We start from the raw sequence: 25,060 nt of genomic DNA on the forward strand, positions 1-25,060 counted from the left end.
ATCAGAGGAAGTGGCAATACGCTCGGCCAGCCCTAACCCTGGTTCCGACGAAGGCAAATAAAGGATTTCAACCACGGAGCCCCCTCCGAACAAAGACCGGTGCCTTTCAGTCTTCGAGAAGGCTTCCTGAATGAGTAATGAACTCCTTTGAGAATTCTTTACATTTCTAAGCTGGTTCCCATGGTTCGCCTCACCTAATATTGGTCTAGTGTGGAGAGAAAACGAGGGGTTCACTGACGGTTCAATCTCTCTCTGTCCGGTGGTCCGCCTGTAGGGAAAGACATCGCCATGTGCAAATTTTCATGGCTCTCATGGCATCCTTGGCGAGGACGGAGATTTTGGCCGAAAGGGAAAAGATGACGAGCTTTCCAAGGATGATTAAGTCATGGTACTCGAGAACATGTGCATATCGATATTTTTTTTGTCATTCTCTGTCCTTTTTTTTTTTTGAATTGCTGCCACGCATTACACACAGACCATCAAAAATCGGTTGCTGATCCACTCATTGCCAAGCGCTTGACTTGCCTTTATCACCACACCGTTCCCTTTAGTCCCCGAGGTTTCCGCGACGATCTCACCATGGACTCATTGTCGCTTGACTAGTGTGTAGTCTATTCTGTCTTGGGAGTTCGATTCAGCGTTCTAGACTTTGGCAGGGATTCTCGTCGCTGGTCCACTGGGTTAACCTTGGGCCCTCGCTACAGCGCCCTTTCTGCTGTTCTCGTGCTGAAACAAAGCCTTAAAATTAACTCTCGCTCCAAGAAGATACGGTCCAAGGAACATCAACTTCTGTGGTATACTAGCGCGTAACTCTCACTTGAAAGCGACCAAAATACAGAGTAAAAGAAGATCAACGGAACAATGAAATTGGGGGTAGTCTATGTGATCACCAGTACGGAGCGCGGAGACCGGCGAGACTGGTCAACGAACCCTCGGCAGATGTATCCTCGCGCTTGCGATGACCCGCCAGCTCCAAGTTGATTTGCCGATGAATGTGTACCAGCCAATCCACGTAGCTCTGCGCTTCATTGTTGCGGTCCTCCACCAGTAACCGTGCGAACTCATACTCTGCCCCATCCAATCCTTGCCGAGCTAACTGGATCGCAACCGACTTGGACCCTCGCATGGTCGAGAAGTACTGCAGTAGATTGCGCACCTGCGCATTCAAATGGGTCTCCAACACTGGGAGCGACGACGTCTGGGGGTTGAGTCCCTGAAGCGACGACTGCCCGGGTCCAAGGAGATCCTCCAGCAGGTTGGGTGATACCCGAGAATGGAGCCACAACAGACAGATCTGGCCATTGTCCACGAGATACGCCCCACCCTCCTCAATCTTCGAGAAGCTGGCTCGAAGGGACGGTGGGACCTGCAGTTGGCCTTGCTCATTGGGGAAGCCATCTTCGGGTTGCATGTTGTGGATCGGAATGACCCGGGGATACAGGTACAGGGCTAGTTCGGTGGCCCCAATCGAGCGTAGCATCCGCATGTCGTGAATCCGTCGGTCCGATGCTTCTTGGCCGCCTGTGTATTCAGGTTAGCCACTTTCATGTGCAATCCGGATGTAACCCTCCCTACCCTTGAATGCTCGTGATTTGATCAAGGCCAGCATATACATGGAAAACTCTTTGAGGTTCTCCGGGAGTACAAGTTGCCCCGGTGGGTGTGACCCAGAGAAGACCTTGCGGTAGCCGCTGAAGATGTCCACGGTCTTCTCTGTAATGCTGGCCCGAATGTCCTTGAGCGATTTGTCCACGGTTTTGGCAGCCGCTGCGGTTTAATGTGTCAGCACGTCTGCTCCGACCATCACCGCTAGGTCGCTAACTTACCCTCTTTAGCCATAATGCTCACAACACAATCCTGGTCTATGAATTTCATCGTTTCCAAGCCTCCTTCATTGACTGCTGCCACCACGTTGATACAGCGCACCCGTCGCTGCCCTTCGGCCGTAGTATACAGCAAGGCGGCTTGAAAGTGTGCATCCAGTTTGGGGTCAAGCTTGCCATCATAACTGAACATGACACCAATCGCCTTGTCGGCATCAATTGATCCGATCTCCAGGTCGGCCCCGAGCGCATGTTGTATAAAGTTGCCATGATATGCCGATACCTGGAGACCGTTGGAACAACGGACCTTCATCATTGCCTGATAGCCTGTCTCGCGAGTAACTGCATGTGCGAACTCCTGCGAAAGCTTCAGTATGTCTCGCGGAGCGTGGAAATTGGGGTAGAAGAATGTCTCCCCGCCCGATACTTCGGCAACATGGCCTAGAAAGCATTAACATCCATAGACTCAGCGGCAGATAAAAATGCGGAAGACCTACCTATCGTAGCTACATCAACATACGTCCCGCCAGGTGCCGCCACGAACATGTCAACACCGATGCCATGTTCGGCCATCTTTCCAGCGGTTGTTCTCCATGCCTGGTTGTCTGTGGTGAATAGTTTCCGTTCCGCATCCGTGCCATGCACTTTAGGGTCGTCCCTCATATGCAAGGCGCCGGGGCCCCAAGTAGGTAAGCTGCATATAGACGCGAAAATCTTTCCACCGGTAGCTTGCAGAGCAGACATTGCTGCATTGAGAGCTGGGAGTAGAGCTGGCTCAGGTTTCTTTATGTGTGAGAATATCTTGGGGATTCGATGTAGCAGAGAAGTAATGATATCCCTATGGATAGATGTTAGATATGTATTTGTCGAACCGTGCAGGGATTCTTTGCATACTTTGATTCGTAGGGATCTACAAACAGCCCCTCGCTTAAAGGAACGAATGGTTCCTCCAAATCCGTCATCACCATCATCTGTGCTTGATCAAGTTGGGCCTAGGCATTGTAAGTATTATCGCGGGAACTTCAGACACATGAGGACTCACGCTGAGATTGTAGAAGTGCACTTCTCTATCGTAGGTGACAATACCAATCTTCGAGCCCTCAGGCACTCGTCGCGCTGCTGCATCCTCTTCGGAAGCATCTGGAGCGCCGTATAAAGCTTCTGTGATCCCTTTGCACACCCCCTTTAGGAAACCTCGGTTCACCGATTCTTGACTGACGTCAATCAAGAAGAGCCGCTGGAGACCGACAGGCTCCTTGTTCCAGTACTCCTTCGGGACCATGAACTCGACTGTACCAATCATCAACTCCGGGCGTTGCAGACGGTCGACACGCGCCCCGGACATATCAAGTGGGGCAAAGTATTCTGGTGCTACATCATTGGGGAAGGTGCACATGTTACAGACAAACTTATTTCCTCCGGACCTAAACGTCATAAAGGGATTGATGTACGCCCTGCACCTGCGGCATCGCGGAGGACCCATTTCGCCAAAATCGAGCACTGGTACCTCGGGCTCGCCTGGGTCGAGGCGAGCCAGGGGTTGTAGAACCATTCCTAGGGGCAGAGCGGTGGAAGAGAGAAAGTCGGAGGTGGTGGGGATGTTGTTCAATGTCAGGCGGGCATGCTTAGGGGATGAGTTTCCTTGGTCGTGGGCCACGAAGGGCACAGCTGCCGGAGGGGGCAGGTGTCGTTCCATCGTCGGATAAATATGGTCGAAGTAGTACATTGTCGGTATGTCGCGAGACTGGGGGATGCTTGGAATCTGCTCCGGATCTATCTTGCCCTGGGTAGGGACTGAGCCTGAGCCTGGGGCTGGAACACCTGGCTGAGGGACAATCCCCGCTGGCGGAACACCAGCGGCGGGTGAAATCGGACGTGGTGCCTGATTCAACCCAGTATTCAGGAACTGGGATGAAGGCTGCATGCCTGCCTGTGGCATTCCGGCAAACTGCTGAGGCGCCGAAGCAGTAGCTCCCCCAATTTCATGGTGCGCATGTCGGTGCTTCTTCTTTCCTGGACGGGCGCCGCTATCCCCCATTATTCCCAAGCCGCTCATTTGCGAAGCCAATCCTGCCATTGGGTCTGCGGGTGCTCCCATATGTGTCTGTGTCTCGGTACCGTAGGCAAGTTGAGGACTAGGTGCCAGGCCCCGCGGAGGTGGAGATTGCAGCTGCTGTGTTGGTGGTGCTGCAGCAGGTGCATCATATTGGTTTGGGGGAGGGTTCCCGTAGTAAGCTCCAGGCTGAGGAGGGTAAGGACCGGGAGGAAATCCGGCAGCAGGTTGTGATTGTGGAGGAACTTGGTGAGCCATTCGATTCGGATTCGAGGGGTCTTCAGCGGGAGAGGTTCCCTGACCGAGAGTGTTATACATTGATTGGTCTGCCATAGTGCTTCATTATTTTGTGAACAGACTCAGGGAAGGAGAAATGAGGAAGGTAGGTCTTTTACAGCCCACACCGATCAGCACCGGACCATCACTAAAGGGAGTTTCGGCGAAAAGGGCGACAAGTACGGAGTATATCCAAACAAATCCGTTAACCCAATCAAGCAACTGACCACCTAATCTGAAGCCGACGGACATATGTTGTTCCGAAGCTGGCACGGGGCATGCTACACCCTAATCAATCTAATCACAACCCAAAAGAATAGGAGATTGGTGAGTCTAGAGATGAAAAGGTGAATTCAATGGATATCTTGGATCGAGTGATTCGTTCAATTAATTTCCGAGGGTAGTCATCCCGAATGGTCTACCTCCTTTGCTGGGCTTATCAATACTATTGCACAATGTCACGATAAGCCCCTGGCCTCATCATACTCTTAATTTCTTTCAATATAAGTTGAACAATTCATCTTGCTGGCCCCGGTGTTTTTATTTTCTCTGTTAGACGCAGTTATTTTGGACTGTGCTACTTGTGACCTGCAATTCCTTGCGAGCTTGCCGTTACATATCAGACTATGTCGGTACTGTTTTAAGATCAGCGGGGCTTTTCTCACCGTCTCTTCCTAACTGTGACACAGCTGTAATGCATTCACGTCTTCGTCCATTGACACGCGTTATATTAAACTTGAGCATAAAGTGCTGTTAACTCTCAGCGATACATGCTATATCCTACTTATTATTTTACTAGGCTATCGTGTCAGTATCAATTGAAAAAGAGGCAAAAGGGCATACGCACTATATCTTTCGTCAGTGCCTCGTACAATGGCGAGCATTCGCGACGACGATGAGCTTCTCCTAGCTCGAATTGGTTACAAACAGGTACGAATTCAACCCAGACATTAACCAGTAAAAATCTTAATCCCTAGTTCTTCAGGAATTGCGGCGTGAATTTTCCAAATGGTCCACAGTCTCTTACGCCATCTCCATCCTAGGTATTCTAGGCTCAGTCCCCGCAACCTTCGGTTCTCCCCTGGCTGCCGGTGGCCCAGCTACAGCCGTATGGTGCTGGTTCTTTGGCTCATGTATGGCGATGTGCATCGGCAGCTCGGTGGCAGAGTTAGTTTCTGCGTATCCCACAGCCGGAGGAATGTACTTTGTCACTAAGCACGTTGTCCCTGAAGAACAAGTGCCTATTTTTTCGTGGGTACAGGGCTGGTGCAACCTTCTCGGCCAAACTGCTGGTGTGTCCAGTGTTGTGTACACAGTCAGTCAGATGCTGCTCGCCTGTGTCAGCATGAACTCGGAGCTGGTTGATGGAAGATACTCATATTCACCGTATGCTCTGATCTTCCCTGCTCCTTGTCTCGGGCTAATTTGTACAGGACTGCCTTGGAAACGGTTCTCTTGTCTATACTTCTCTTATGTATATTGGGGGCCATATGCTCTTTAACAACCAAAACCTTACATCGGATAGTATATTGGTTTGCTCCCATCAACAGTATGCACGATGCTCCGCATAGTTATTAAGTTAGCTCTGACAATTACAGTTTCCGCAACGATTATCATCTGTATTGTGCTCCTAGCCTACACTCCCGACAAACAACCAGCCAGCTGGGTCTTCACGCACTTCACCGACGGTTCAGGATGGGGCTCGAAATTCTTCTCTTTCTTGCTCGGGTTCATCTCTGTGGCCTGGACAATGACAGACTATGACGGAACTACCCAGTGCGTTTCTAAGCCGGTTCCCTTGATAAAGAATCAAACCACTGACCAAGACCAAGCATGTCCGAAGAAACCCACGACGCCGCCACGCTAGGACCTATGGCCATCCAAACCGCAGTCCTCGTCTCCGGCGCACTAGGCTGGATTCTCACCGTCTCAATGTGCTTCTGTCTAAGTGACTTCGAAGGCATCCTCAACAGCCCCACCGGGCTTCCCGCAGCACAGATCTTCCTCAACGCAGGAGGAAAAAGAGGAGGCACAATAATGTGGGGATTCGCAATCCTAGTCCAGTTCTTCACAGGCTGCTCAGCCATGCTGGCAGACACAAGGATGGCCTATGCCTTCGCTCGTGACGAAGCGCTTCCATTTTCCTCGTACGTTATCCCCTGAAGAAGCTGAAACCGAGAAAATAAGGCTCCTAATACATGAACAACCAGAACCCTCTCCAAAGTAAATAAATACACCCACACACCGGTCAACGCCGTCTGGTTCGTCGTCTTCTTCAGCATCTGCCTAAACTGCATTGCCATCGGCTCGACCGAAACCGCCACTGCGATCTTCAGCATCACTGCCCCAGCACTTGATATATCCTATGTATCCGTGATCTTGGCGCACAGGTTCTACAGGAACAGAGTCAAGTTCATCGAGGGGCCCTTCACGTTGGGAACATGGGGTCCGTATATCAACTGGGTGTCTGTGATCTGGGTGCTGTTTATCAGTGCGGTGTTGTTTTTCCCGCCTCGTGTGCCTATCACTGTTACTAATATGTAAGTTGCATCTTCTGTCTGCTGCCGGTGATGTGTTTAGCAGCGACAGGTGAATCATGATGTGAGTAGTGATTGACTTGGTTACTAGGAATTATGGTATATGTGTCGGTGCATTCATTGCTGCTTTTGCTTTGGTCTGGTGGTGGGTTGCTGCACGGGGGTAAGTGAAATTTTCTTTTGTCTCTCATTTTGGTTATGGGTAGGGATAGGTGACTGACGTATGTGCCCTTGGTTACTAGGATATATCAGGGTCCTCGAACGGACGATCATATCCAGGAGGTATCTACTGAGGATCTGGGTAGTGGTTATGGGGCGGTGGATGTTGCTTATTCTACGTCCATTCAGTAATTAGAGAGGTTTAAACGAGGTGATATTCACATTTACTTTTAGCAGTGGAATGGAAGTATGATTCTCTATACTTGCTACGTCGGACAATGTCGATTTTCGGGGTCTCCAATTGCCTCAAATTGTAGTAGATATAGGTATAATGTTTAGTTTACAGTCAATTACCCGCAACAACAGCAAGCCCCTCGTAAATCTTCCTCTTCACGTCAAGGAAGCTTCCCGCCCCACGTCCTACAGCAGCAGCTGATTGAGCCGTAGCTTCAATCTCGATCTTCCCTGTTCCTGATTTGCGGACCGCGACCATCCGGTCAATGAGAAGCGTTCCTTCACCACGGAACTCGGCCGTGTGGCCGGCCCCCTGCATGATCTTGCGGAGATCTGCTAGTCGTAGATCACCCACGTGGAGAGGGCGAGTCATAGATCTCGTTCCTGCTGCCATGTTGGCGGGAAGTATATCAAGCACTGGGTAAACATCAGACTTGTCTGCGGTGGGTTTCGTGCCGTCGACGGTAGGTGCCGTAGCTGGCGAGCTGGTCTCTTCCTGCAATAGTTTTTGCTTTTTACTTGGGGAGTCCGCTGCGTCCTCTGGCGGATTCAATTCAGGACCCCTCAACTGCGCAGTCAATGTAACCACGCCGAGACTACGGACATGCTGCCATTTCAGGCGCCGGACGAGACTGTTGCTCAACTTGACCATCCAGGCGTTCGTATCAACGCTAGCATCAATAACTTCCCCAATAACTGGGGTGTAAATCACAGCAGAGTCCGCGGCGGAGACATCAACTCCAGCCTTGGCCGCGAGGAGCTTCTTGCACTCTGTTGCTAGGGCTGTGGTCTCTTCCTTCATCCCGCCCACTAGAATCAGTTTGCGTGGTTGAATGAGCGGAATCAGCATCTCCAAGCTCCGCTTATCGTGCAATCCCGTAAAGTCCACGAAAGCGATGCGAGCATTAATAGTGAGACTGGCCTTCTGATAGACCGCTTTCGCGGGCCCCTCGAACGTCTGACTGTCCGCTTCGTCTTCTGACTCCAAAGCAGCATCAGCACCTTCTCCATCCTCTGTCAAACTCATATCGTCTGCTGTGCTGGCATCCTTCTTTCCAGGGAACTGTTGGCGTTTGGCTCCGCTGCTGGACAACCGACGCCCGGCCGGTCCTGTTTCATCCCATCGTCGTTTCTGACCGAGCTTGGTTTGAGAGTCAGATCTGCGCTGTTGCATGTCGATCTCTTCACGCTCTTCTGCTCGTAAGTATTCCTCAGGTCGGATGAATTCTCCATATTCGTCTCCCTTCTTTCTTGGTGCCACATATGGGAACATTCGTTCACGGCCCTTCTTGCCCCGGACATCCCAGTCGAACACGTTCTTCCGCCGGAGAAGGATATTAACACCAAGATCTTCATCGCTGAGACCGAGCTTGTTGCGATTGGAATGAGCTAGTGAAGTTGAGAAGTTTAGGACCCGTCCCTGCTGTTCTGTCTCAGAGTCTTCGGATGTGGAACTAGATCGGTCATCAAGCGCATCCGCTGCGTTATCTAAGTTTTCCTGCCCCCTTGCTTGGGAAGTATCCTGTAGTTGTCTCTTCGTGGCGAGATATTGTTGATAGAGCAACTGATCACCAGGATCTAGAGGCGCACGATGCACGTCTGACCAGGAGAGTTCTCGACCACCGCTATGAACCTGTTCTATCATCTCACCGTCGGAAGATTTTTCCAGTGCGACACCATCTTTCCTTTCTTCATACCATTCCCAGATCATATTGCCTAGAGTTTTCCGATACGGATCTTCCTGGTTGTCGGCAAGCCTCTCCTTATGGAAAGACTCCGTGAGTAGGAGAAGGTTGTTCGGCCCCCCCGCTACCAGGCGCAGAGATTCCTTTGCGAAACCCCAATCCAGTGACGTATCGGAAGCCAAAATGACCTTGGGTGCCTGGTTATTCAAGATTTTCTCCAACTTCTTCTTCCTCTCAACGATCTTCAGGTGTTTAAAAGTAAAAGGACCGGTGCCCTTCTCTTCTTTGCCTTGGTTTTGACCAGAACGTTGACCACCAGGGTTAGCTCGAGACTGGCCCGTTGCCGCATCTACACCTTCCGCGGCCTCGAACTCTCGCACAATATTCTCGTCCATCCACTCTAGCATACTCCTAGCTAATCTCATCGTCGTATTAGCCTTCCTACCTGCGAGGTATAATCCAGCCTCCTTTAGTACATTATCCTCTTGTCCTGTTCCAGCAGCGTCCCGCCACGCATGCTCCAGCGCATATGCCAGCTCCAAGACTCGAGCGCTAGTATCAGTAGGAATCAGAACAGTGCCTCCTTTGGCGAGAGTGCTTCGAATCATATCCAATAGCAAGTCATCCCGTTTTTTTCGTCCTCCTGGAAGGGCAAATTTGTCACCTCCTCTTGTACTGCAAACCAGCGCGGTGGGTTTGCGCAATTGCTCTATGACCTCCGTTCCACTGGCGCCTGACCCGCCGAACCATGCAGCACCTGCCATTACACTCTCTCGTGCTTGGTTCCAGTCGACAGCGTAAACGATTGATTCCATGCCATGTTGTATATGCCATATTGTTCCTCCCACCGTGTGTCCAGCATTGTAAGCCGTGAGCGTAAGGCCGTTCAGTGGAGGGGAAAAGGGGGAAGGAAGTGGTTGGTGTGGTTGCGAGTACTTCAAGGGGTGGATCAGGGAGAAGTATCTGGCAATTTCCTCTGCGGTAGGAGGTTGAAGGAGGATTCGTCCGGAATGACTAGCATCTGCGCCTCCTTCGCCTTCTGGTGCGGATGCTGCGGCGGATGCTGCGGCGGATGCTGCGGCGGATGCTGCAGAAGTTGATGCGCCCGGCTCCGAGATCGAGGCTTTCGGTAGGAATGTTGCAGCTAGCGGCGAGGAGGCGTATAGATCCTGTAGTAGTGTACGACCAAGCGCAATAACGGGGCTCGTGGCGTAAACGGGAATCTGAGTAAAAAGAGGGAAGGTCTTGCAGCAATGCGCGAAGGCACCAATATGCGCAGGGGTAGCGTGGGTCAGAAGGATTAAGGAAAGAGTGGGAACATGTCTAGCACGAATAAATTAGACTAAGGATTATTGAGAAGGCAGACAAGCTAGCTAGCTGTCTTGTCATCATATCACGGAGCTTACTTTTCTAGTTCCTGCAAATCCAGAGGATCAAAGGTATCGTCCCAACCGACGTCCACAAGGATCTTAATTCCACCATCCAGCTCTAAAATTGACTGAGAAGCCTTCGAGGAGGACGACTGTGCGCCAAGCAAAGGTGTGAACGTAAACATCTTTGCAGTTTTTGGCGTCGCTCATCGGCCAACCTCGAAGTCGGCGATGGAGTTAGATTTGTCTCGGACACTTAGTGTTGCAGCGCTTCCAATCTAGTCATCAATTCAAATACAAGAACGGTTAAGACCAATAGACTTCAATCATAACATCACGTCTCTTCTCACTTAGAAATGGATTCAAACTCAAGGCATTGAGGAGGAATCGTGTTATTGAGGTGATTGGAGAGTTCCGGGGAAGCATCGCGGATCTGCTGTTTGTCTTGTTTGCAATGCTGGTATTCACATGACCTGATGTATTCAATCAATGTGAGAGATTAGTGGGGTCAATATATGACGATGGAGAACCACATGTCCACAAGCTTCTTGATGATGTCACGAGAGATGATGTTTGGAAGAAGCTAGTTGGAGAAGGTAATTACAGCAACCCAAGTGTCCCATGCCCCATGAGCTACACAGAACGTGATTTGATTAAGCAGGGTGAGGAGTACGCTAAATGGGGGAGAGACGTCGAGCGGAAAGCGCAAGTGATTGACGAGTTAGGAATGTATACAGGCTGGAATGGGGCTGTATCTCCTGGTGATTATGATGAAGTTGCTAGAAGGCTTAACCTTGCCAAAAAGAGGTTTTTAGATCGGGAATCGAAAACTTATGCGGTACGGATATTGTGGGAGAAGGCATGGCCTTTCGAAGATAAAGCCAGTGAATGAAGGGTACTTTGTCTAGATCCACCAAGATGGTTTGCTTCAGGCATGACGGCGAGCCGATCGGGCGACTGGGTGACCCTCAAGCACGCGGAGAACCCCGATGATGCCATGCTCCAGTGGTCGAGAATCTCTCGACTGGGTCCGATTTAAGAGTGGAGGCGATTGGCTTCGCACGAACGAGCACGGAAAGCTCAATATGAAGGGCTCAGCCGAGTATGCAATTCTTATGCACAATAGCTTCTGGCATTTGCCTCATTAGGGCTTCTTGATTTTGGAAAGAGTCGGTTTAGTGATGAATGATGAAGCTGGTCGTGCTGTGGGCTTGTTTGTTATGTTAGTAGTTAGCAAATATCCTGGAGATCAATTTATCTGTAAACTTTCGCTGAATGACAGGATCTTAAATGCCTAGCGAACAGAGTCTCTCGTTTCTTCGAATGGTAAAACAAGAGAGCAAAAGTATTCGACAGTATACTCATTGCGTAGTCATGGAACTGACTATGCTGTCCAACTGGTTCATGCACTCACTGCATTCACTGCATCGTTTCTTTTACGAAAAAAGAAAATACATCAGTCTTTTGGTCCGGTCTGAAAGGCTCATAAGATTGAAGTCATCACCACAGCAGAGCATCAGTTGGAGATGTAGACCAATGAAACCGTAATCTTTGCGGGACCTGAGGCCCTGATGCTAGTTAGCTACAGAATAGCAGAGCAAGATTACTTGCTACTAGGGGTTACAAGTGAACATGTAGCGGTATAGTAGTAGTATTAGCAGTAGTGACAGTAGTAGTAGCAGACCCGCCGCCTCAAGCAAGAATGTACAAAGTGAGTGTTTCGCACAAAACGTCCAAGCTCCCTCTTCCTCACTGGCGAATGCGAAGAATGGCCGTCTACTTCAACAGCACGTGGTCATTAAATCATAACGAAACAATACAAAGCTAGATACATCATTTGATTATCCTGAAAACGTACAAGAAAAGACACAGGAACATGCTCAATACCAAAAAAGCGACGCTGAACCAGACCCATCTATATCCATGGAATCGCATTGGTTGGTCTTCGTCCGCACTTGTTTTCCGCGACGTACGGATCGGCTTAAGTCGGCCAAGCTCGAGATCTGTCTCATTGCAGCCTTCAGAAGGTTCAAAATCAGACATATGGTTCCTGGAAAACTTTCGGTCAGCCCGAGTTGGCTGTCTAGGAGCTTCTGAGACGTCAGCCTTGTCCTCGCTGAAGTCTTGATGTCTAAAGTTAACAAGAGAATGAAATTATTGTTGCGTACCTATTGGCCAGGCCATCCGTGAACGCTCATAGTCCGCATGCGTATACCAGCTACCATCGGCCCCCGATGATTGAGACCATGATTGAAAATAGCAAGTACTTGGTGCTGGTGGGAGGGTCGGTAGCGGCTCTTCGCCATGCCCGTCTAGAATTTTGGACCTCGCGTATCGTCTAAATGACGAATCGTTAAGAGATTCCTCAAGCCACCTGTATGCGTATTCGTAAACCATATCATCTGACCAGCCAAACCGGGCAAAGTCTGTGCCAGCATCGAACACCCATCGCAGCGCTGGGCTTCCGCGTGCAAGCAGTGGATGAATACGCTCGATTCGCCAACGTGGCATGGGTGTATTGACCCCGAATGAGATCGCTGGGAGCGCGTTTTCTTGAGCATATCTTGCATCAAAGCCCGCGCTATGGCTAGAAGATTTTCTAGTATTTGAGACATCAGACTGATCGACGACTCTAGCAGGGGGCGGCTGAGTAGGAAGATTAATTGAACCCAGCGGGCCATACTCTTCAAGTGGCATATATGAAGAATCATATCTAGATTTTAACACTAGTTGTTGCAGTGCAACTCGTGCGTTGGCCAGAGTACGCGAAGGAGGAGGTGTCCTTGAATAGAGCTGGCGTTCATCGCTCATATCAAAAGGCGTGCTCGGGTTAGAACATGAGCCCGTCCCAGGGCCAGAGGCAATTTCAACATGTTGAACTTCCGGACCTTCTGAGCCGGAGAATTGCTGGCTGTCCGTCTTGGAATTGGGCTTGTGCGATTCTACTGGTGACTTCGACATTTTCACTATGACGATCTTGTGCGGTCCACCATCCGACAGCTCGCTGTGTCGTCCCAACGTATACGGGTGACAAAACCTCGATTATGGGGCTCATACATTCCCCAGACTCTTGCTTGTATATGATTCAATGACAAAGATCGTTTGAGACGAAAGTTGATATACTATGTACGGCAATATATTCTCAATATAAGTCGTGACGGAGATTGGTCTGCAAATCGTTAACACGAATATACGGGAGATTCTTCTAACGACATACCTAGGTATGGTTGGAGAGATAGTTGGAGTACAGAGACTCAAGTACTTCTGGTAGACTTTGTATCACTCACATATAGATAATAGATAAGGCAAACAAGTGAAGTGCACTAAGTCTTCACCAAATAAGGTATGAGAATACCGACCTTCTGAGCACGTTTTCGTTCTGGGAACACGACAAGTGGTAAAACGGGAAGACCCAGACACAAATAGGCAGAAGCACTGTTTGCTTGCTTATAAGGAGAAATCCCAAAATAAAGTTAATGAGGGGTAAGAATATGTGGAAAGGGAAAATAGGACATATGCCATTCACGAGATGCTGGTGTCCAAGGCTTAATTAACCGTATCATGAGGATTGGCCAGAAAAAGCTAGCTAATAAGCAATGACCAAAATGTTAATATCTACAGAAGACACGCATTCCACGGCATATTGCAAACGAAACTGTTCTGAGAATACGATGTGCAATAGTTCGAGGCGCGAAGATCAGCAGTTGGGTCTGCAGGGCTGGAATGCGCTTATCTAAGGCTTAATGCAAGTTTCGCGGCCAGAATATCTTGTTCAAAAGACCAAGTGAAACGAGCTCTCCTCCCTTGATGAGTCATGGGGGAATCATAAGCTACTCCTCCGAAAGCTCATACCGTTGTCATATGTACTCAGTCACGTACATCAAGGAGGAACGGTATGATCTCCACATTCCACATCCCAGTTCGGGGTAGGTTTGACTTTCCCAAGCGTTTACATATGTGGTAATGCGCGATGAGAGAACACAGGATGAGCTCATCTTGGTAGACGTCAATGACCACATCAACAAGTTCTTCTTTAGCAATATGTCTAGGGTCCGCTCTCAAGTCCCATGTGCTCCGTACAACGGCTGCCTATTTTTTCAAACTAGGAACATACCGCACCTATTCCACATTCAAATATAAAACGAATTAAAGAAACAGTTTGATTGAGAGTCACAGTACATAGTCGTGGCAAATATCGCAAATAACCAGCCACCAAAGGGTGGGCGTTCTCGCATCGTAGAATATACAAATAACTCGGGGATCCGGAAACGTGAGCCGGCCAGAGAGGGAAGGAGTCAGGATCCCCTGACCGGTTCATGTGGCATTCATTGCCAATACCTGGGCTCATCAAAGACATGATAACGATGACCGCGGACTCCCTGTCCGCGGAACAATCCGGGGAATCGACGGCCCTCTGGCACCATTTCCTCTGGCAATCGCATCTCATTCTCAGGCTCGGGTTCTCCAATGACGAATTTGCCGACCTATCACAGCAGTTGGTCAGCAAGGATAAGACGTTTCCCCCTCCTTCGAAGAGGACTGTAGGCATAAATATGACATGGACGACAAGACTTACCTGAATTTCTGTGTCTGTGATAGAATCCCGACTAACACGAGCGTAGCCAGTCCTCTTTATGTTCTTGTAGAGGATGTACTCACACCATCTGTCCCAATCGGTAGGGTCGATATCCTTCATGCCGCTCAGTTCACTGACGTAGGTATTGTAATTACCTTCCAGTGGCTTGGTGACCAAATAGCTCAGCAAGATCAGGGGGCGAGGGGATGAACCCATTAACTTCGACAAATATTCAGTCTGGAGGCGGCGGTCTTCCGGATCTTCTTCTTGTCCCGAATGGAACACGACAACATCAACCAGCTCGCCATACATATCAAGGGTGGCATGAATGGCCGGAGCAAGTTCACCAACAGGAGAAGGAAGAAGGTGGTGAGTTGAATTGACAATTGGGAATTTGGAAAGTAAAGCTGAGCCCCAAGTGTGCTTGTTAGGACCAGGACCAAAATCTGCGTACATGCCAAGATCTTCCGCCAGGACCTGGGTCATATCGCGATTACCCATAATGATGCGCTGGTTATCAGATTCAAGAAGGCCAATAACATCAAGCTCCAGTTCCTGGATAACATTGCGCATACGCCGTTCCGATGACCACATGTCATTGTCGAGGCCAAAGTGAACAGTCCAAATGCCGACAGTTGCAACCTTATCCTCTTTGTGATATGGCACATAGTCGTTTGTAGGGAAGCGAAGATATGCAATAGCCATGGAAATAAGCTGCAGCGTCGCTAGAATATAGATGAAATATGATCGCTGTCGTTTGCCATTCGGACTGACGATCTTGCTCTTAGTACCGGATGAGTTAGTGACAGCGGCAGAGAAGACACCAGCTCCAATCGATAACATAGTGGTGATCATAATCCAATCGGTGTGTTCTCTGACGAGAGGCCCACCAGGCACAAAGGCGTACGCAACGACCCACACATGGAAAAGAATCAGGAATGTGTACAGGAGGAAACCGATACCAAAGGTTTTAGCAAGTGAATGGCGAACAGCCGACGAAACCAAGACTGGAGTGACCGCAAGAAGGTAGAATGCAAGGATAAGGCCACCATAAAATCCAGTCCAGTGACTGGAGCAAGTAAGGAGTGCCGCACCAACAGACGCAATCCCATATGCAGTCCAGCTTCCGGCAACGCCGGGATAATACAAACCGTAAATAAGTCCAGCACCCATTGCAAGAATAGTGAGTGCGCCATGAGGTACTGCAATAGGGCCGCGCACGGGATATCCCTCCCAGACCCAAGCGATCATGGTACTGGAGTCGGAGAGGAGGGAGTGCATTGCGAAAAGCAGACCACCGATACCAAAGGCGGCAAATAACGAAGAGCCTTTCCTGCCGCTCGAGGGGAAGTAGTCCCCTCCATTCGTCGGAGGCCTTCTGTGCGACCTGAGGACGGCTAGGACACCAAGGAAAAGCCCCACTTTATTCCATCCTCCATTCTCTGCATGCATGATAGGCCAGATGGGGTTGTTGGTTTTGCAGGCAAACTTAGCAATACTCGACATAATCAAGCCAATGCCCCATGCAAAGATACGGGACTCCAGCCTAGAGCTGTTTGCCCTTTCTGCATATAGTGTTGCAGACCATGCGATACAGCTGCAAGCGACCGCGAAAGTGGTCATAAAAAGTCGGTTGGCAGGGTCTTGCACCTTATACGCTAGTAGCCCGGAAAGCGACAGAAAATGGAAGAGACGAGGATTTCTCGTGGCGGCAGACTTCAAGGAGGGAATGACCAAGAGCACCGGAGACACGTAGCTTAGGATGGCTAGCTCATAACCAGAGATACCCATATGCCAAAGAGGGAAGTCTAACTCTGTCAGAAAATTGTAGGAAAACTTCTCCACAGACACTTACACCAGACGAGTACACCAAGGGCAGTCCACAAGGACCAGAAGACGAACTACACCTGGTCAGTAATCAGGTCCACTTGTGAGGCCAGTCTAAGGTTTACCATATTGTAGGCATCTGCAGCAGCATCAATGATCTCTGTCCAGAAGAACCCTTCGCCGAACGTATTTCCAACAGGCTTTCCTTTCCTAGCTACGAGTTAATTGCCAAAAGTTCTGATAGCCTTGGAGAGTAGATTATACACACTCTTTTTCGAGGACTGAGTCTGCAGTGGTCTTCAACTGCCTGGAGATTAAAACCTTAGAACACTCTTCTCGAATACCAACGTCCACATCTTGGCAACCGTACATTTTTCTTCTTGGTTTACTTCGGAAGCCACTGTACATACCCTCTGCTGATTCCTTTCACATCCCTGACCACGATCTCAAATGCGTCGAAGTCGAGTGCAGTGACAGCGTCGAAACCCACATCAAACAGTATAAGAGACCATTCAAAAAAGGCGTACTTGGTGTAAGCTAAAAGGAACAGAGTTAGAAGCAAGGGACGAAGGAGGATATATAACGATATACATACCTCCCGCGACTTTGTGCACCTTGTGCTGAATGAAATAGTAGACTAATGGAACAAGGGTTCCGAAGAAACAGCCCGCCAAGATCTTTCTGTACTTCACAGCGCGGCGGTTGTTTGGGCTAAGCGCAAGGCAGCCAAGAGTCCAGGGTAACGTCGCAACGAGGTAAGAGATCATGAAAATATCATGCCAATCATGATCGTCGGTTGATGTAACGTACGTCCACCCACCGCATGTAAACGTCCGGAACAGTCCAACGCCGGCGATAAACTTAGGAAGAGCTGAGTTGGGGCGCGAGGTCAGGATGTACCAAAGGAACACTAGAGCAAACCGAGGGCCCGAGGTGATAGCAATAAACACTTGGAAGAAAGATCGCTCCGGATAGCGATCACCGATCGTTGCTGACACCGATGGAAACCATTCGTCAGGATAGCCATAATGTTCGTTTTGCACGATTTTCCGGAAATGCAGAGACATTCCTACTACCAAGGCACTCAAGAAGGCCGCATAGGCAGCGACTGTGTGCGCCCAAGACACCCATTTCCCATTAACCTAGCAATTGTTCAGTGACTCTCCTAAGTACCTCAATTGTTGATATAGCCAAGACTAACCGCTACAACGGCATCCCCATCTTTGAATTTGGGTGCCATGGCAGCGAAGAAGACAGGCGGACCAGTCTCCGGCCACTCGACGAAACAAGGAGGAAGAAAAGAGAATGAAGAGCAATTAAGGAGACAAACGAGTGTCAAGAATGTAATAAGAATATGAAAAGAAAGAATAAATTTACAAACGGAAACCAGACTGCAATGGTCAGGAGCCCCTGAGCAGCCAGATGAACATGAGATGGATTGACAATGGAACTGAGGCTCGGTAACTTGCGGGTGTAAATAAGCGCTAGTCCGAGTTAGGAAAGCGGACAGGCACCCGACGTGGTCGGAGCTTTTGATTGCGGGATGCCGACAACTTTTTTTATCACTCCATTCAAAGAGGTATCCTGCAGCAACGACAATCGCAACCATGTCTGCCGCTACCGATAAGGCACGCTTCTTTCTAGAAAAGTCAGTACCTGAACTGAAAGAGTATGAGAGAAAGAAGATTTTTAGCAAGGTACTTCCTCAAATTACACACCACTTAAAGTATGCGGAGGACTTACACTACGTTTTCATTGTGTAGGATGAGATCACAGCGATCATCAAGAAAAGGTCGGACTTTGAGCACAAGCTCAATGCTCGCGGTGCTCAACCTTCCGATTTTGTACGATACGCAGAATACGAAATGAACCTCGACGCCCTCCGACGCAAAAGGGTGAAGCGACTTGGTATTCGCGGTGCGGGATATTCTGGCCAGCGGCGGATTTTCTTCATCCTGGATCGCGCAACTCGCAAATTCCACGGCGATATTGGCTTATGGATTCAATACATTGAATATGCTAGGGCCCAGAAAGCTTTCAAAAAGCTTTCTACGATCTTCGACGATGTCCTGCGACTACACCCAACAAACGTGGATCTGTGGATATATGCAGCGCAATATGCTTTGGATGACCATGCAGATATGACGCAGTCTCGAAGCCACATGCAACGTGGGCTACGGTTCTGCAAGAGCTCTAGGAAGTTATGGATTCACTACGCGAAGCTGGAACTGATCTATACAGCCAAGCTTGTTGCTCGGCAGCGCATCCTGGGTCTTGACAGAGAGATTGAAGCCCCGAAACCAACGTCAGATGCTTCATTTGAAGATCCCAACGCCGACATGATTGCGCTACCACAGATCACCGGTGAAGATATCAACCCGAGCGCTAGAGATAGTAATGGAGTGGACCAAGTGGCGTTGGAGAATCTTCGCTCAACGCCTGCAATGAGCGGTGCTATCCCTTTGGCCATTTTCGATACAGCAATGAAGAACTTCGAACAAGATGCCAAATTCGGCCGTGAATTCTTCGACATGGTCGTGGACTTTCCTGACTTGCCCTGTTTACGCAAAATCTTGGAACATGTTGTTAATGCGCTGCAGCAGTCAAGTCCTACCAGTCATCATACGCAAATCTGCTATATCAAACTTCCTACCGCCGGAGTGCAGCCCACATCACCTGAATTCCCGCGGGCTTTAGTTACGTCCTTTGCCCGGTTGAAGGAGCACCGCGAGAATCCCAATGTCGCAAAAGAGGTTATTAATTGGCTGCAGCCATTGGAGAACGCAGAAGGTCTGGATCCGTCTCTGCAAAAAGCCATTACTGCCACGGTCCGCAACGCGGAGCGTGTGCTCTAGCCTCAGAGCTGGAGTCCCCTTTTTTGTTCTAGTTGTTCGTACCCTTTTACTTCTCCGCTGTCATGCAAAGGCGCCTATTGGAGTTCATCATCGCACATGGGTGGTTCAGATAAAAGTTAGCTCTTTGCCAATCATTCATCAAATTTACTACCCCGCCGATTGCTCTTTTTGCTGCTGTGCAGTTTCTTAGACTTGATTCTGGCTTCGTTTTCGGCCTTCCTTCTGTACAACGTGAGCTTGAAGCCTTTGGGGATATTTGTAAGACGGAAACAAAGCCGATATAGCGATGTATATAAACGTACAATTTGTGTACCCGGTCTCTTTGTTCCTGAGACGTCTCCCCAGGAATGGCATCTCTTGCAGTATTTTTAAGCAACTGGTGCAATTTCTCGTAACATGACTCCACATTGGCGGCTTGTTTCCGCGACTCTTCCGACTGTATGACTAGACTCTCCGATCTTTCGGCGAAGTATCGTGATGATCGCAGCGGACGGTGTAAAATTCGAGGCACAAGCGGTAAGAGAGAATGGAGAGGCACTTTCAGAGTAGCTTTTGAGTTCACCCTATTCAGATCCGCAAGGCCCATTTAGTGATAGGTCGACACAATCGGAGGTTATTTACGCGAGGTCGACCGACTTGTTCACGTTCTGCCCCCCAGGACCACTGGAGCGACTAAATGAAATTTCACAAATTTGGCGTGGTATAGTTTTCGAAGTGAGTCCCGTGAGCCATTTTCGAGCTGCGGCTAGATCCTCATTTGAGTCTTGGAGGCGTTCCGTGGCGGCCGCTTGTTTAGAAGCGAATGTTCTTGCCGTGAGAGCGGAGAAGGAACGAAGAGGGGGGAACCAATGAACTATCCGAGGATATAACTGCAGCGTGACCATTCTTTTCGAATATGCTTCGGTAGATTATCTTTTTTTTTTGTTGTTGTGTTCTCGTGGGTGGCTGATGTAATAGTAGTTGGGAGTAGCCAGTGTAGGTATCCCTGTAACTCAGACATTGAATTAAGGATGAGATACTAACCGGTAACAAGCACGGGGATCTTCTAGAAATCCGAGTTAGCTTCAAGGTTAGTTGCCGGGAAAGACACTGTGCTAGCTGGGACTGATGAACCCGATACTTGGCGCTATAGCCGATCGGGAAGGTCAAATGAGGCAGTGGGTATCCTCTAGAAGCTGGGTACCGTACACTTCCGCGGGCTTTCCATCAGTACAGAACCCCTTAAGATGGTGCTCACTGAGTGGTAATTCGGTTGGGAGTTCAATATTTTTAGGTAATCCGTTCTTCTGTATGACTTGGGTACCTTTCAGGTACATAGAAATTCGGAGAAATGGGGAACAAGAAATGTTGACAAGTGTCGATTGCTCAATTCAGCTATAGTATAGACGGAGATACTCCGGTCTTACCAGGGTCTGGACCTGACTCTAAGAATAACTCTTTTGACGAATGATGAAGGAACTTTCGAGCAGTTCCAGGGGAAATCATCGAGAGCATGACTTGACCCGCCACTAAGACTGGCTGGCAATCGAATCATCCAGTCATACCATCGGCATGAGGAGACCTTGCGCGCTAACGCCCTACCCGATGGGGAAAGGCGCGTAAAGTTTGTGCAGCATTGTAAAGCTGACGTGCGCAAACCGTAACTTTACAACATGGAAAATCTTCCATCGTCTCTCTCGCCATGCGGATTTTTTTTTTCTCTTTTTTCCTCCCACACTCCTCGACCCCCATTTCGAACTAATTAATGTATTTTGTGTGTGCGTGCGATTTCAACTAAAAGAAGGATCTTCACCAGTTACCCTGGTCACCCCTCCCGGAGTACATTAGCTTTGTTTTTTTTTTTTTCGAGTCACTTGCCCTCGTTCCCACCACGCCCCTCCGATCCCCCTCCCCTCCCTACCGAAGTACTAACTACTACAACACTACCAAACAACTCCCCCGTCTACTAATTCTGGCGTCGTCTAATAGTACTATTGTTGACTAATTATCAAGGATTGACGGGAGAATCCTTCTCTCATCTGCTCACCATAGCGCTGGGCTTACCCCTCGGATTGTCATTTCAATACTTACTAGATCTTTCCATTACATACGTCCGAGCTTTTGTTTTTCCCTCACTGCCTTGTTTTATATACCTACCCGGGCCTTATCCTTGTTATTTTATCATTATTATTCCTTATCGGCCTCGCTCGGCTTCTCCTCCCTGCCTTCTGTCTGTCTCGTGCTTATTGGGAGTGTCCGTCTGCTTGGTTTTACTATTCGTCAAACAGATCAAACAGCCAGTTCCTCTTCCTCCCTCCTCGTGGTGCTTCTCCATCCTCTCATTGATTTTCCATCTCTATCCTCCCTTTACCGCCCACCGGAGCTCCCAAACGGCCCGGTTCTTTTTTTTCCCAAGATTAGCCCCACCTTAGCTTGGTCGATTTTGGAAAATCCCTAATCCCCTGTGGCTCTTGGGACCGTCTTTTCGCGTGGTTTTGTAGATGAATCAATTCTTCATACCTTGGTCTACATGACGCCCAGTTCCCCAGATGAAGCTCTTCACTTTCGAGGCAAGACCCTGACTCCCGAGAGCCCTCGTCCGCTACACATCGCGGAACCAGCAAATATCCCGGTGCTTCAGAATCAAATGGACCCCATCTTCAACGATACTTCGACTTATGAGAAGTCCGAGTCTGCTGTTGAACACCGCGCCCAGCTGCATACTGATCTGCCATCCCAATATGCCCATTATGCTGGGTCTGGGGATGTGCAAGGAAAATATGGCTCTGTGCAGGCTTCAGGACAATTCCAAACTCAAACTCAAGGTAGCTACCACCACTCTGGTGCATTTCAGGCGGACGATGGTTCGATGAACAAGAACGCGGCTGCGTCTTCCCATGCGTCACTACCATCAGACCAATCTGCATATGTTCCTTCCATGGCCACTGCGACCACCTCTGCTGCGCAGGGCTCCGAACCAAACTCATTTCTAACCACTGTTCCTACATCAGATCCCGCCACCCTTATACCTCATCACCCTTTCCCCGATCTCCCTCCCTCTGCTCCCCATGCTTCTCAGAGCATTCCCATTGCGAGCGAAATAGATCATGCAGCCTCCTCCTGGGCAGCTTCGTCGGCTCCACAGGATCGCTTAGACACCCGCAACAAGCCACATAACACTGGTGAGGATGGTGTGGATTTCCAGAACCTCCTCGATAATCTTCCCCCTTCCTCCACTGCCGCTCCTTCTGCCCCTGCAGTATCTCAGGCCGTCCCTTCCGGGGATGCCTCTGCGGACCCTCAAGCAACTGATGAAGCTCTCCAATCTTCCCTGGGCTTGCCTCCTCGTCCCCCACCCCAAGAGAAGCCTTCCATCCATCCCAACTATAACCCCAGCGATGATATCCGCTCGTATCATCAGCTCCCCCCTAATGCGTCTAACGCCCAACCCTCCTACTCTGCCCAGCAAAGTAATTACCAGTCTAACCCCGCACTCCCTCCCCTGGCAGGTGCCGGCGCTCCAGGGACCACCTCGGGCGTCAGTAGCCTACCCCCTCCTCCCGTGGCTAGTTTCCAGCAATCCCCGCCGGCCACGGCGGAAGCGCAGGCACCTTCGTCCCCAGTATCCATTAAGGCTGGGCGCGTTGATAAACAGCAGGTTCGGCAATCTAAAAGCACCGATGATGATGCCCCTTGGGGACCAGATGTACAAAAGAAATATGACGAGTTTCTACATGATGAGAGGGTATATGTCACAGAAGGGCTCTGGGATCGTTTCCCAGAAGGCTCCAGATTATTCGTTGGTTAGTATTGCAAATCCTATTTAGGACCCTGGCAGTGGTGTAACTAACGTCTCGTGTTCCCAACAATAACAGGCAACCTTCCAACAGAACGAGTGACCAAGCGAGATCTGTTTCATATCTTTCATAAGTACGGGAAGTTAGCGCAGATATCTATCAAGCAGGCGTACGGCTTTATACAATTTCTGGAGGCCCCAGCCTGCAAGCAAGCGCTCGACGTAGAGCAAGGAGCTGTGGTGAGGGGGCGCAAAGTTCGTAAGTGTCGGACATCCAGGCATACGAAATTTCTCGGTCAGACTAATGGAACCTCTCAGACCTTGAGATATCCAAGCCACAGAGAAATACGAGGCCAGGCCCAGCTCCCGCAGAACCTTCCCGCGCTCCACCGGCTAGGCGCTCGAGGTCTCCCGAATACAGCAGAGGGGGGCCGCCGAGCAGTCGCAACCCTAGAGCTCCTACGGATCGCTACGACCGACCATACGAATCTCCGAGAGTTCCATTCAGCGATTTCAGAGATGAACCTACTCACCGTAGGCGCGATGACTATCGGCCTCCCCCTCGATCCCCGTCCCCTCGTGGCTTCCGCGGAAGGGACGGGTACCGGTCTCGGGATAGAACCCCAGAACGTTACGATCGACGGGAACGACGCCGGTCCCGGTCCCCCTACGCAAGGGACCGAAGATACCGCAGCCCCAGCCCACGGGCCCGCGGGTATGAAGGTGATGTAGAGTTGCCAGTGCCCAGGCGGGCCCCAAGAGATGTCCCGGAGGTGCAAATTCTCGTCTTGGAGGAGGTTGACCGGTTAGTCTTGCGTTCTAATAGTTCGCGATATAGCTCTTGCTAATACAGGTTGCTAGAAACTTTATTTTCCATGTGGAAAATGCATTCCGCAATAGAGGTCTTCGAGTTGATGTTTTGGTGTTGGGTCCTCGAATTCCACTGAATGCGGCCGTTCAACGGCAGATCAGCGAAGGTGTGCTCGCGGTGGTGAGGCTCGCCCGTCCAAACCAGTTCTCCAGAAAGATTCCCCTGCAGGTATTTGATCGAAGCGGGGGTGCAGACAACGTTCGATTCAATGGTAAGTGTTGCACTTTCTATCCAACCTGTCTGTCTACGAAGGCCTAGCCTGCTAATAGTTCGTCAGAGTATCCCGATGTTGAGCCGAATATTGCCGCTGAGATCGTCTTCCACGCGCAGTCAGTACAGCGCGGCGCACCTCCTACTCCATTCCCTCCCAACCCAGCCTTTGGGGTTCCTCCCCTGGCGGCTCCGCCTATGCCGCAGGCCCCATTGCCAGCTCTTTCTAATCCCCCCAACATCGCCAACCTAATCACGTCCCTCGACGGACCTACTCTACAGTCTCTTTTGGGTGCGCTCCAGCAGCGGCAATCAGCCGTCCCAACTGCGCAACAGCCATTTTCTACCACAGCGTCAACTCCCAATGCAGGTGCTGATCTCGCCAGTCTTTTGAGTGCAGCCACACGACAGCCTGTTCCCGCCAACCCACAACACCCTCTTCCTCCGCAACCGTTCCCCATCCAAGCACCTAATGCTCCAGTGGTGTCTGATCCCAACTTGATATCACTGCTAGCCAAGGGCTTGGGAGGACAGCAGGCGCAAAATCAGGCAACCGTTGGCCCTCATGTACAGAACATCATGAATCAGCTGGGCAAATGGAAGCAATGATTTATGACTCGTCTTCTTTCTTTCCTACTTTTGTTCGTTGACGTATCTTCTCCGGGGCTCTGTCGTCTTTTACAGAATATCATGGGGCATGGCGTTAATTTGATCGATCGGTTGAGGTATTTCTTAAGGCATGGGGTTTCAGCCATCGGAAACGATCATATGGCCTGGTTGTCGAATTTTGATTTACGTTTTCCTTCGGT

General features: G+C 49.9%; 7 protein-coding genes across 7 annotated transcripts; 3 read left to right on the plus strand and 4 right to left on the minus strand.

The window, feature by feature from the left end:
* Positions 1-886: 886 nt before the first annotated feature.
* On the minus strand, positions 887-4,209 carry AO090005001279 (Sec23/Sec24 family protein; the record flags this gene model as incomplete). The annotated part of the gene is made up of 6 exons (XM_001818167.1): positions 887-1,521; positions 1,576-1,767; positions 1,827-2,264; positions 2,321-2,661; positions 2,718-2,815; positions 2,866-4,209. The coding sequence occupies 6 exons, from the start codon at positions 4,207-4,209 to the stop codon at positions 887-889; spliced, it is 3,048 nt and encodes a 1,015-aa protein (XP_001818219.1).
* An 816-nt stretch (positions 4,210-5,025) lies between these two features.
* On the plus strand, positions 5,026-7,040 carry AO090005001278 (amino acid permease; the record flags this gene model as incomplete). The annotated part of the gene is made up of 8 exons (XM_001818166.1): positions 5,026-5,082; positions 5,138-5,538; positions 5,586-5,701; positions 5,751-5,928; positions 5,985-6,299; positions 6,363-6,692; positions 6,781-6,852; positions 6,932-7,040. The coding sequence occupies 8 exons, from the start codon at positions 5,026-5,028 to the stop codon at positions 7,038-7,040; spliced, it is 1,578 nt and encodes a 525-aa protein (XP_001818218.1).
* Positions 7,041-7,194: 154 nt separating this feature from the next.
* AO090005001277 (cleavage polyadenylation factor subunit CFT2) lies at positions 7,195-10,322 on the minus strand (the record flags this gene model as incomplete). Its single annotated transcript, XM_001818165.3, has 2 exons — positions 7,195-10,090; positions 10,174-10,322. The coding sequence occupies 2 exons, from the start codon at positions 10,320-10,322 to the stop codon at positions 7,195-7,197; spliced, it is 3,045 nt and encodes a 1,014-aa protein (XP_001818217.1).
* A 4,140-nt stretch (positions 10,323-14,462) lies between these two features.
* On the minus strand, positions 14,463-17,780 carry AO090005001276 (putative integral plasma membrane protein; the record flags this gene model as incomplete). Its single annotated transcript, XM_023238296.1, has 8 exons — positions 14,463-14,621; positions 14,714-16,521; positions 16,569-16,614; positions 16,666-16,750; positions 16,809-16,847; positions 16,951-17,077; positions 17,136-17,682; positions 17,742-17,780. The coding sequence occupies 8 exons, from the start codon at positions 17,778-17,780 to the stop codon at positions 14,463-14,465; spliced, it is 2,850 nt and encodes a 949-aa protein (XP_023089294.1).
* A 367-nt stretch (positions 17,781-18,147) lies between these two features.
* Positions 18,148-19,395, plus strand: AO090005001275 (snoRNA-binding rRNA-processing protein UTP6; the record flags this gene model as incomplete). The annotated part of the gene is made up of 2 exons (XM_001818163.1): positions 18,148-18,237; positions 18,304-19,395. 2 exons carry the CDS (start codon positions 18,148-18,150, stop codon positions 19,393-19,395), a joined length of 1,182 nt encoding a protein of 393 aa, XP_001818215.1.
* A 131-nt stretch (positions 19,396-19,526) lies between these two features.
* On the minus strand, positions 19,527-20,279 carry AO090005001274 (peptidyl-tRNA hydrolase domain protein; the record flags this gene model as incomplete). Its single annotated transcript, XM_023238302.1, has 3 exons — positions 19,527-19,617; positions 19,698-19,958; positions 20,032-20,279. 3 exons carry the CDS (start codon positions 20,277-20,279, stop codon positions 19,527-19,529), a joined length of 600 nt encoding a protein of 199 aa, XP_023089293.1.
* A 1,625-nt stretch (positions 20,280-21,904) lies between these two features.
* AO090005001273 (putative RNA-binding protein (Nab3)) lies at positions 21,905-24,860 on the plus strand (the record flags this gene model as incomplete). Its single annotated transcript, XM_023238305.1, has 5 exons — positions 21,905-23,177; positions 23,250-23,429; positions 23,489-23,975; positions 24,032-24,252; positions 24,319-24,860. 5 exons carry the CDS (start codon positions 21,905-21,907, stop codon positions 24,858-24,860), a joined length of 2,703 nt encoding a protein of 900 aa, XP_023089292.1.
* Between the last annotated feature and the right edge of the window lie 200 nt (positions 24,861-25,060).

This window comes from Aspergillus oryzae, chromosome 1 (genome assembly GCF_000184455.2).
Source record: "Aspergillus oryzae RIB40 DNA, chromosome 1".
NCBI classification, from domain to species: Eukaryota; Fungi; Ascomycota; class Eurotiomycetes; order Eurotiales; family Aspergillaceae; genus Aspergillus; species Aspergillus oryzae.